This window comes from Lissotriton vulgaris, chromosome 3_1 (genome assembly GCF_964263255.1).
Source record: "Lissotriton vulgaris chromosome 3_1, aLisVul1.2, whole genome shotgun sequence".
Taxonomy (NCBI): Eukaryota; Metazoa; Chordata; class Amphibia; order Caudata; family Salamandridae; genus Lissotriton; species Lissotriton vulgaris.
Window position 1 is genome coordinate 643854810 of NC_141689.1, and position 11968 is coordinate 643866777.

General features: G+C 44.9%; 1 protein-coding gene across 28 annotated transcripts in view; it reads left to right on the forward strand.

The window, feature by feature from the left end:
• CAST (calpastatin) overlaps nucleotides 1–11968 on the forward strand; it is a 641814-nt gene that overhangs the window by 587563 nt on the left and 42283 nt on the right. For all 28 annotated transcript variants that reach the window (XR_015309292.1, XR_015309294.1, XR_015309295.1 and 25 more), the window contains one exon: nucleotides 7374–7457. Coding sequence is in view for 24 of the 28 variants with exons in the window: in XM_086960931.1 (XP_086817057.1) it covers nucleotides 7374–7457 (84 nt within the window). In the remaining 4 variants the exon portion in view is untranslated. The remainder of the gene's footprint in view (nucleotides 1–7373; nucleotides 7458–11968) is intronic.

Sequence of the window (11968 nt, forward strand, 5' to 3'; positions counted from 1 at the left end):
TGTTTCTCTTCATTCATTCTGTAAGTAATTAAAGATCACCTGATCAAATTTGAAATGTTAACCTAATGTAACAAAACAACGGTTCCTGTCTAGGATCTCAAACAGGTCTTCTTGCACTTTAATAGGGCTTGTTTGAGTGACTGAACCTTGTGGACATAAACATTATGTTTGAGGCATATGAGCTGCAGATAGTACACTATGCATAGATCGTCACCTAGAATTGGGCCTGGATGTTTGCAGTTTGTTGTTGTCCTGAAAAGTTCTTTGGAAGTCACAAATTAGGTGACTCTTCCTTTGGACCACATTGCGCATGGGCATCGGCTTCATCCCCAGATTGTTTTTTTCTGCCATCGGGCTCGGATGTGTTTCCTGTGCTCCGGTTTGGAACCGAATTTCCTTCGGCGCGCAATCCTCACCCAGTTCAACGGTATTGTTTCAATCGCGCTTCGACGCGATTCTCCACCACTTCGAAGTCTTCGATTCCGGTCGTCGACGAAGGCCCTCGGGCCTACCTAGGCCTCACTTTCTGGCTAATGGAAAGGACACCATTCAAAAAATTTCCTCAATGTTGGTCGAAGTTTCCCCACACCGACCTACATGAGGTGTGCAACCTTTGCCTCTCACTGGAGCACAAGGCCAAAGACTGTTCAGCGTGTGCCTCATTCCGCTCCAAGAAGACCATTCGGGACCGACGAGCTCGAAGAACTATGGCTCGCTCGTCAGCTTCGATCCCCTACGACATCTTCGAAGAGAACGTCGACGTGCCAGAACACCAGCACGCCAAGGAGAGTATCGAATCCTCAGATACCGAAGATTCCGACGTCGAGGAAGTCACTCCAGCTCAACGGGTCGTAAGTAAGACAGTCGACCCCACCCTTTCCTCGACACCCTCAAAAAAGGCTTCGGTCACACCCTCACCTTCGGGCTCGGGTGCACACCGAGAGACTGCTTCCAACGCCCCGCCTTCGGGCCCGGCAAAGAAGCTCAGTAAGCCTTCAGGCGGCTCGGGCTCGAGCCAGCCTATTCCCAGTGCCGACCCAGTACCGACACCGAAGAAAAAGCCATTTTCCTCTTCCACGTCGACCGTTGCTTCAACATCCAAGCACACGCGCCGAAGAATGGCAGCGGTTCATCGATGCCGAAACCTCACTCTGAGGCGAGTAAAAAATCAACCAAAGCTCCAGACTCACATGCATCGGAGCCAAAGAACCCTCAGAACCGAAAAAACAGGTTCCCGTAAAAGACACTTCGAAAGGGCACATTAAGCCAGCTACCGACTCGGTGCCTAAAAAACCTACGGAGCCGAAAATTTCGACGCCAAAGGATCTGCCCTGCTCACAGGAACTTTTTACACCAGATCCACAGCAAAAAACTCTTGTGAAGGATCCAAAAACTGGACAATTGACTCTCTGCTCCAAGAAGAGACCACTTGAGGCGCCAGACCCTCCTCCCCCTGCAAAGAAGAGAGACATTGCAACCTCTCCATTAAGGGTCCCTTCTCCACCCCCTCCCCATACTGTTCCTCCTCCACCTCCACCACATCATTCACCTACACCATCTCCAAATCCAGACGATGATGAACACACAGATTCTGATTATGAAGTTGGGGGTACACATTACCCAGCACAGACTAATAGTCCCCCTCAATCACCTAATCCATGGGATGATTACAATACCCCTGATGTGCCTTACGTCCCACAAGATGATGTATACCCTGCCAAATCTTCCCCACCAGAGGACACCATAGGTTTTAACCTACTAGTCCAAAGGGCTGCACAATATTATGGGGTGGACTTACACACCAATGCCGTGGAGGAAGACTTCCTATTAGACACATCTGACAACACACAAAGGTCTACTGCCATGCTACCAATGCTCAAGGGCGTCATTAAGCACGCAACAGAGGTTTTTAAAGACCCCGTCAAAGCTAGGGTCCTCAATCCTCGCATTGAGAAAAAATATAAAGCTGCCCCTGCTGACCCAGTTTACATTAAAGGCCCAGCAGAATTAGATTCTTTAGTGGTGTCCAATGCACGTAAACCTGCTAATTCCCAAACAGGTGAAGCCTCACCCCCAGACAAAGAATCTAAGCTCCTTGACGTCTCCGGCAAAAGAACTGCGACACAAGCAGCTAACATCTGGCGCATTGCCAGCACCCAAACGATGCTGGCAAGATATGGCAGGGCACATTATGATGAACTAGAGTCCATAATGCAGCACCTACCAAAACAATATAAAGACAGAGCTAACAAACTCATACAAGAAGGTAAAAACACTACTAATACCACCATTGGTTGTGCCCTGGACACCGCAGATACTGCCTCAAGGGCAATCAATACCAGCACCTTACTTCGTAGACATGCCTGGCTACGTATTTTAGGTTTTAAACCTGAGGTACAAAACTTCATCTATAATCAGCCATTTGATGAGACGCATCTATTTGGTCCAAAAGTTGACGTGTCTTTAGAAAAAATGAAAAAAGACACAAACACAGCAAAATCTATGGGAGCCTTTCAGCAGCAAGCTCCCAGATGTTCTTTTCGTCGCTCATCATACAGAGGCAACACAAGTGACTACTCCTCAGAAAGTCCCTCCTCTTCCTACAAAACCCTTAGCCAATCCACATTCACTAAGGGCTACCAGAGAGGGGGTTACAGGGGTAACAACAACAAAGGCAGAGGCAAAAACAACACCTCCCGCTCTGCCTCTACCCCTACCCAATGACTTTCCTCCCCTTCCCCCCCAACATTCCACTCCTGTGGGGGGAAGACTCCAACAATTCCTGCCTGCCTGGATCAACATCACATCAGACAGGTGGGTGCAACAAATTATTCAGTCAGGTCACTGTCTAGAACTAACATCTACCCCCCCAAACATACCACCCAAACAGCGTCCAATGTCACAAGAATATCTATCACTGTTAAAGCAAGAAGTGGTATCTCTGCTAGAAAAAAGTGCAATAGAACTAGTTCCTCTGCACCAGCAAAAACAAGGGGGTTTACTGTCTATACTTTCTAATTCCAAAGAAGGACGGCTCTCTAAGGCCTATTTTAGACCTCAGACCGCTAAAACTATACATACAGTCAGACCATTTTTTCATGGTCACACTCCCGCAAGTCCTTCCTCTCTTGTCACAAGACGACTTCCTGGCTACTCTAGACCTCAAGGACGCATACTTCCACATTCCCATTCACAAAGCTCACAGGAAGTATCTCAGGTTTGTAATAGACGGGCAGCACTACCAATTCAAAGTACTCCTATTCGGAGTCACAACAGCACCAAGGGTATTCACCAAGTGCTTGGCAGTGGTGGCAGCGCATCTACTAAGACAGCACATCCATGTCTTCCCGTACCTCGACGACTGACTCATAAAATCCAGCTCACACAATCAATGCGTAAAGCACACTTATGCCACCATCCAGCTGCTCCACAACTTGGGGTTCACAATAAACCACACCAGGTCTCCTCTACAGCCATCCAAAGTACAACAGTACCTTGGGGCCACAATAAACACCTCAACAGCGCTAGCTTATCCCACTCCAGCAAGGATAGCCAGCATGCAAACTCTCCTAACAAAGTTTCAGCTACAACACTCCCTCCCAGCATGAGTGTTCATGCAACTCATAGAGTTGATGGCCTCTTGCATCTTCATAGTACCGCATGGAAGACTTCAAATGCGTCCGCTACAAGAGTGCTTATCACGTCAATGGAACCAGGCTCAAGGTCACTTAACAGACCTAGTGTTGGTAGACGGTCGAACTCATCACTCTCTGCAGTAGTGTAACACCAAAAACCTTTCCAAGGGATGACCGTTCCTAGAGCCAGTTCCTCAGATAATCTTGACTGCGGACGCATCGCTCTCCGGCTGGGGAGCCCACCTACTGCAACACACCATGCAAGGCAGGTGGACACCGCAACAAAAGTTACTCAACATCAATGATCTGGAGTTACTAGCAGTATTCCTGGCACTAAAAGCTTTCCAGAAGCAAGTAGCAAACAAAGCTGTATTAGTCCGCACAGACAGCATGACAGCAATGTATTACATACAGAAGCAAGGAGGCCCGCACTCCCTGCTACTATCTCAACTAGCACAGGATATATGGAGGTGGGCCATACCTCAGAACATATTCCTTCTAGCCCAACATATCCCAGGAGTACAAAACACTATAGCGGATCTGTTAAGTCGTCAAACACAACAGAGCCACAAGTGGGAACTTCATATGCAAGTTCTTCAGCCATTCTTTCAGATGTGGGGACAACCTCAGATAGACCTATTTGCCACCCACGAAAACACAAAATGCCCAAGCTTCACCACCAGATATCCACACCCACTGTCCAAAGGCAATGCGATATGGATGAATTGGTCAAGCAGATTTGCATACGCTTTTCCACCTCTACCACTCATGCCACTAGTAGTACGCAAACTACAGCAGCATTCTCTAACCCTCATCCTAGTTGATCCAATGTGGGCCAGACAACTGTGGTACACCACACTGCTACAACTGTATGTGGTACTACATCAAAAACTGCACCTGTCTCCACACCTCTTAACACAGAACCGTGGAGAGATCAGACACCCGGACCCAGCTCAGCTCAACCTTCCGATCTGGCTCCTGAAGTCCTAGAATTTGGATATCTGAACCTTCCTCCAGACCCCATGAATGTCATTAAAGAAGCTAGACGTCCTACCACTAGGGCATGTTATGCAGCCAAGTGGAAACGATTTGTAATATGTTGTCATAACAGCAATATTAATCCCTTAAATGTGGCTATTCAACACATCATAGGTTACTTACTGCATCTTCAAAGATGTAACTTAGCCTATACGTCTATTAAACTACATCTTGCTGCAATAGTAGCATATCTGCAAAACAGACAACATCTATCTCTGTTCAGAGTGCCTGCCATTAAAGCCTTTATGGAAGGGCTTAAAAGAATAATTCCTCCCAGAGTACCACCTTCACCTGTACGGAATTTAAACGTTGTTCTCACAAGGCTAATGGGGCCTTCCTTCGAACCCCTACACAGATGTGAACTACAATTTTTAACATGGAAAGTTGCGTTCCTAGTAGCTATTACTTCTCTGCGCAGAGTTAGTGAACTAAAAGTACTAACCATTCAAGAACCCTTTTTGCAAATGCATCAAAACAAGGTTGTTCTGCATATTAATCCGAAATTTCTGCCTAAAGTCATTTCTCCATTCCATCTCAATCAATCTGTGGAACTGCCCGTTTTCTTCTCGCAACCACAGTCAGTAGCAGAAAGAGCTCTTCACACATTAGATGTCAAAAGAGCGTTGCTATACTACATAGAAAGGACACAACCCTTTCGTAAGACAAAACAACTTTTTGTGTCTTTCTCATCACCACACAAAGGTAATCCCATTTCAAAATCTGGGATAACTAGATGGATTGTCAAATGCATACAGATTTGCTACCACAAAGCTAAACGTACGCTATCTGTTCCTCCTAAAGCCCACTCTACCAGAGAGATAGGGGCTTCAATGGCATTTTTAGGGAACATTCCCCTAGATGACATCTGCAGAGCAGCCACATGAGCTACACCACACACATTCTCAAAACACTATTGTGTAGATTTGCAAACAAAACAACAAGCTAATGTGGGCCAGGCTGTTCTCAAAACATTATTCCAAAGTACTGCAACTGATAGGGGTGGTCGCCGCTAAGAGTGGGTACTGCTATATAATCTATGCATGGTGTACAATCTGCAGCTCATATGCCTCGAATGGAAAATGCTACTTACCAGTAGGCATCTGTTCTTGGCATGTACAGCTGCAGAGTTGTACACACCCACCCGCCACCCCAGCTACCCTCGTTTGTTCCAGTATTATCTTAATTAGATACAAATTACACGGGCATCCTTCCTGTACTTGCAAAGCTTCATCATTTCCCTAATGGCGAAAAACAATCTGGGGATGGAGCCGATGCCCATGCGCAATGTGGTCCAAACATCCGGGCCCAACACTAGGTGGTGATCTATGCATAGTTTACAACTCTGCAGCTCTACATGTCAAGAACAGATGCATACTGGTAAGTAGCATTTTCCTACTCTGTCTACTACATTTACATTTTCATCCCTTGGGAGTTTTGCATAGACTTTCTTTATGAGGAAGGCAGTGTTAGATGATAATTTGAAAAAAGAAATGTCTCTACCTTTCCCTTTTCCTCTTTTAAGAGAAATCATTAGAAAGGAAACATCACAAGATCAATGTGCGGGCGACTCTGAAATGTTACTCGTCTTATACTGAAACGAAAAGAAGTGCTGACAGTTGTTTGTAACCTTTGATAGCCAGTAGCCGTTTCCCAAGACCTCTGTTACTACTCTGGCAGTTGTTACTTCCATCATCCTTGGGATCCGGGCTCATTAGTCATTGAGTTACTCTACTCAGTGCGTCAAACAATGTTACAGGGTAAATGGATGATAATTACTGTAAGCAGTAAATATTACCCAAGTGTAAGGGTATTTACAGGTTGATAAACACCACCTATGCCAAATTTCGTGGTTCATGGTTCAGAGTGAGGCATGTTATGCAGTTTGAGCACTACTTACCACATTTTGCATATTTCCTAGATTTTTCATTTGTCCATCTTTTTCCTTGCGAAATGTACCTAGGGGACACTGCAGGTGTAGGTACTCACCTTGTATGGGAATTAATCAGTGCAATTTTTGGTAATTACTGCACAAATCCTGGTTTGTGTAAAAATGCCTGTTATTGCCTTAAGCGGAATGAACCCCTCTGCTCACTACCCAAGAGTTATTAAAGATATGACAATTACGTAGTCATTGAAAAACTCTTCGGCCGATGTTTATGGCACATACTATAACACTCACCACAACCCCGTGGCAGAAACCCAGTTTGAAGAGGTTGAGCTGCAGAAACTATTGGTCAAGTTGTAGTTTGCCTGTATCATCCCTTTCAGTAATATTTGGCATTTTAATAAAGAATGCCATCACGTGGAGAATACACATGAAGAGATGCTAGTTGCCCAAGAATGAAATTAGTATTTTCCAACAATCGTCCTCACAACCCACCACAACACTCTTTGCCTCTAGCTTCGATCGATATTTTCTGGGCAAGAAAGACACAGAAATTATGTATGTCGCTTCTGACTACGAATCATTACCTACAAGCCTTTGTTAGGGTGGATATTTCTTTCCTTTATTCTTACTAACGTTATGAAGGACCTACTGCTGCTAGAGAGAGGCAGATTAAAAAGTGTGATAGTACTATTACCTTGTGTGTAACGTACCATAGATAAGATCACCCTTTTTGCTGCAGTCATCTAGCTGCAAGATGGGCCATCTGAGTTTGTGAACAATGAGTGATTCTTTTACTCATTTTTTTTTTGCAGGAGAAAACGAAACAAGAGAAAGGCGAGAAACTTGGTGAACGAGAAGACACAATCAATCCAGAATATAGGTTAACGGAAGTCAAGGTGGTGTACTGTTTGTTTTATCAACCTGCTCCATACTTGTGCTAAAAAATGCAGGTCCTGATTTATAATGTCAGCTTTTGCGAACTACAGTGAATGCAGATTCACATACTTGTGTAGAAAATCCATCTACTGCCCCACATGAGTAAGTCGGTGTGAGGACACTGACAAAGTGAGGAAAAGGATGATAATTAATGAGGTGGAGGTTAGAAGCAGCATGGCCATAGAAAGCCCTATGAAAACCCACAAAGGTTGCAGGTGTTGCTAGTCACCTTACCTCCTGTTTGTCATCATTTATGATCAAAACCGGAGCCTGCAGAAGACGCTGGAGTGTGCTTTCAAGGTAGGAAAGGATAAGGAACAAACACGTATATAGTACAGGTATAAGGGAACGATATTCTTTAAGTTGGAAAAGTATATACGCTGTGGGGAAAAATAACAAGTGACCTGTGCAATAGCATACTTTGGCTCTACTCTCTCATGCCAATGCTCCACCAAGTTGACAGTCTTCATGAGTATGTGTGAGGCACCAGGAGCACTCAAGGAAATCTATGATGTGTACATTTCTTTGTGTAAATGTAATGTAAATGTGTTTATACTTGTAAAGCGCACTGCCGCCCCATCTCAGGGCATCCTGGCGCTGTATACCGCTGTGGAAACCCTTCCTGGCTTTCCCTGTGAGATGCCCCCTCCTGGGCACCCCCAAGGTGAAGCCAGGCATTCCAGCGCTGTTGGGGCCATTGTGGAGATTAAGCAAGCTATTGCCCAGAGTTGCAGAGTGGGACCCATGATTAGAGTAGGCACCCAGGCAAGAATTATCGAGTCCGCGGACATTGAGCCCAAGACCCTGCCGCGTCGGGAATTGAACCCTGGTCCCTGGCCTGACCTCTGCTTCCGGGTCTGCCGCTTCTAACCAGTGAGCCACACTTCTCCACTAGTGTACTCCATGAGACTGTCACTCATAAAAGATATTTTTTCACTCCTAAAGCAAGGCAACAACTACGAGGAGTACAGTTCTGACGTTAGGAGTGTGTGTAAATTGTGCTCTAGTCCTTCCTTTTCTCAGTAGTGGCAGTTTTTAAACAACCACCGGATGATTGCAGCAGTGTTTGCAGCTCTTGGTTTAATCAGAAATATTGTCATATTGGATACCAGATTATGATAAACTGTGATCCCATGTGTATTATTTCACGTGTTTATCATCAGTTTCGAAAATGTATATTAATGCGTGCTTTGCAGAACTGTACATACTTTGCAAGAAATGTCTCACATCGCAGTGACATATAAAATGAAATTAATATTTTCACTGCAAAATGTTCACTTTAACCTTAAACTGGCACGTACCCTCAACAGATCAGTTGAGAGGTAGCAGTTGGCGTGCCCGGCCAGGGTACATCCCGTGCAGGTTGGCTCACTCATGTTTGGAACTGTGCCATAGTGAACATGGCTAGGCCACTGGATAGCCACCATGGACCTTATCCTGACTAAGAGCTTTGCTTCTCCCTCTGTGTTCAGCTGTGCTCGTGTTGACTTGAGCTGAGCTGCTTCGTAATTGGGTGACTAATGCTGCAGTATTCCAGTTATAAAGCAACTCTCTCTCTGCTCCTTATGATGGTGAGACACAGCAGCTCGCCCCACCGTGCAACACAGCCCCAAAAGAGCCTATATTGACTGTGCTGATGATTTCTGCAGGGCTCCATTGCTTACCAGGGACACAGCTGCCGCTGGTTCAGCAGGTGCTGGCCCACTGGGGCCCGGAGCCTAGAGTGGCCCATTCAACCTTATAATTGCTTCTTAACAGCCTTCAAAGGGTCCAGTTTCCTTGCTTGCGCCTGGGCCTATGAAACGGTTGCTACGCTACTGTTGCCTACCATATATAGAATTACAGATGAGTGCCAGAACCCCGTTCAGCGGCCACAGTGCACGCAGATATTACTGGGCCCAACCGTGGGGGTTGAGGCCATTTACTTCTGGTGTCCCGGGCCTGGACCATCTAAGCCAGAAACCTTCTAGCGCCAAAGCACTACCTAGTAAGCCAGTTCCCCAGGGACGACTTGCCTGAAATCAGTCTTTGCGTTCTGAACACCCGGTCGTGCATTCACAGTGACAAGAGGTTTCTTGTGGTCTCTCCAAGCCGTGCAAGTCCTTTGGTCTGTCCTACGGTGTGTTGGGGTGAGGTAAGGAGTAGTGCGAAAACTTTGACGTTGATTCTAACTAATGTTGCAAGTCTGCAGGGGCCTCCACGGTGACCTTTCTCCTCGGGTGACTTTCCTTACAAGGTCACACTTGGTCCTGGTGATCCACACAAACACCCAGCACATGTATACAGGATACACACACTGCACAGCATTATATCCTTCGTGTATTGTACCACTCACCGGCACACATACACCCAGCAGGTGCATATAACACGCACACAATACTTCCTCAGCCATGTATTGTAACATTCACAGGCCCACATACACCCTACACATGTACACTACACACCCACTGCACAACCCCAAACACCAAACCAATGGAGGCCATAAGTGAGTTAAGCACAAAGCTGCAGAACTTTAAATGAGGGAACATATGGCCTTACTCCAGTGACACAGGTAAAAAGGATCTGTTCACTCTTATCGATTATTACACAGTATGCTGCCACCACCATGCTCGTGTTGCCTAACGCCTGGTCAAGGCAGTAGCCTTTTACCACTATGAGGGTATTCCTTTGGGCACCCCTCCTGGTCCAACAAGACCGCAGTCCATGAGACAGGCCTATGTTATGGCACACATGCATATGTGTTTGTCTGTGACAACAAAAATCAGCATTAGGGATCCAGACTTAAGTACAGTTGGGGGACTCCGGGCAGGGACCACGTCCATTACCATGCAGAGGACTTCTCCATTCCGACAAAGGGTAACAATTAATTGCAGGGATGTTTTTCACAGAGGGGTTCTGACTGAAATTAAATAGACAAGAAGAGCGAATCTTGAGTTGTTGATGATGTCACACAGAACCCTGAGGTACAAACATCCCTGTAAATCACTTTTTACCCATGTATAATTTTATCTTTTATGTATTCCTCCCCTCCACCCCATATTATCTGCCCCTGCTTCCAACTCCTGTACAGTGGCAGAGGAGTAATCTGGCAGCCATATGCAACATGGCCTCTCCTTCCTGTCCGAAGTGTGAAAACGAAAACTACCTGGCCTCTTGCCACCCACACCATTTTCTGTGTATTCACTAACTTCCCAAGCAGAAGTTGTGCTCCCTGCTTTCCAGCGCTGTTCTGACCAGCTCTCCAAGAGTAGTCTGGGATTCCATCATGGCCTAGCAAATTCGGGTAACAGCTTTTATTAAAAACTGTTGTCTCATCATGGCAGTGTATTACCATATTTAGAACCTGGCCTTCATGCTAGTGGCTCTCGTAGAACCATACATATCAACCCCATATTCTACAACTTTTTATCATTTTAAAAAAATCTATTTATTCCATTAACTCACAGAACCTCGATGGTATGTAGAACGCTGGGCGTCTACAGAACCCTGGTTGGAAAACTCGGTATCTGGGTAACCTGTTTTGTTTATGAATGTAGGGTCTCTCCTACAGATGAATTTAATGTCATAATTATTGCTAGTGTTAGGCAAATATAATAATATAACAAAGATTAAATACAATTTAAGTGCTGGTATTGCAAACAATTGCTAAACATTATTGTGAAAAAGCGACCCAATAAAATACACATATCCTTGAACTCACTGAAGACATCTAAGCATATGTCACCACTACGGAAATGTCTTGCATCACACTGGTTTTTCAAGGAAATAGAACAGATCATCCCAGGTCCCAAAATATGCTCCAAAAAGAACTGTGAAAGAGTATCAACATGCATTTTGCCAATGATATAATCTGCTACACTTCTTGGTCTGTGTGATCATCAAAAAAAGGAGTTCAAGATGAATTATGTAGAGAAAAACCATGATGATTTATTAGTTTGTTAAAGTTCAACACAGAAGACAAAAATATAGCTCAATTCAATTAAATCAACCATAGGACATGGAAATTCGATTGCTATGAAGGCTCTCGGTAATAGAAATGGATGCAACAATGAGCAAAACCAAAAAACAGACTACATAAAAAATGTGCAGCAAATCAACAAGAAATCTGGCAGCATCCCAAAGGGCTCAAAAAAGAGCCTGGCTCACCCCCAATTTCAGGGTTCTTTTATAATGAATTTCACCATAGAAAGTAATCAAGAACTATATAGCCAGCATCGGATGAGCAAATGTATCATTGCAATGACAAATCACAGTACAGTATTATTAAACATCATATAAACCCACTATGTTAGCACATCCCCATATAAGAATCTGTTGAACTCTTTCTGATCAAATGTCATCAGAGAACAATGGAAAGACTCCTAGAAATTACGCCTACAGCGTGCAAGCAGGAAGAGACTTGGATATAGCAAAGGCTTCCTCTGTACGTCTTTGAGAACAGTAAATCATTGCAAAACAAAGAGTGCACATT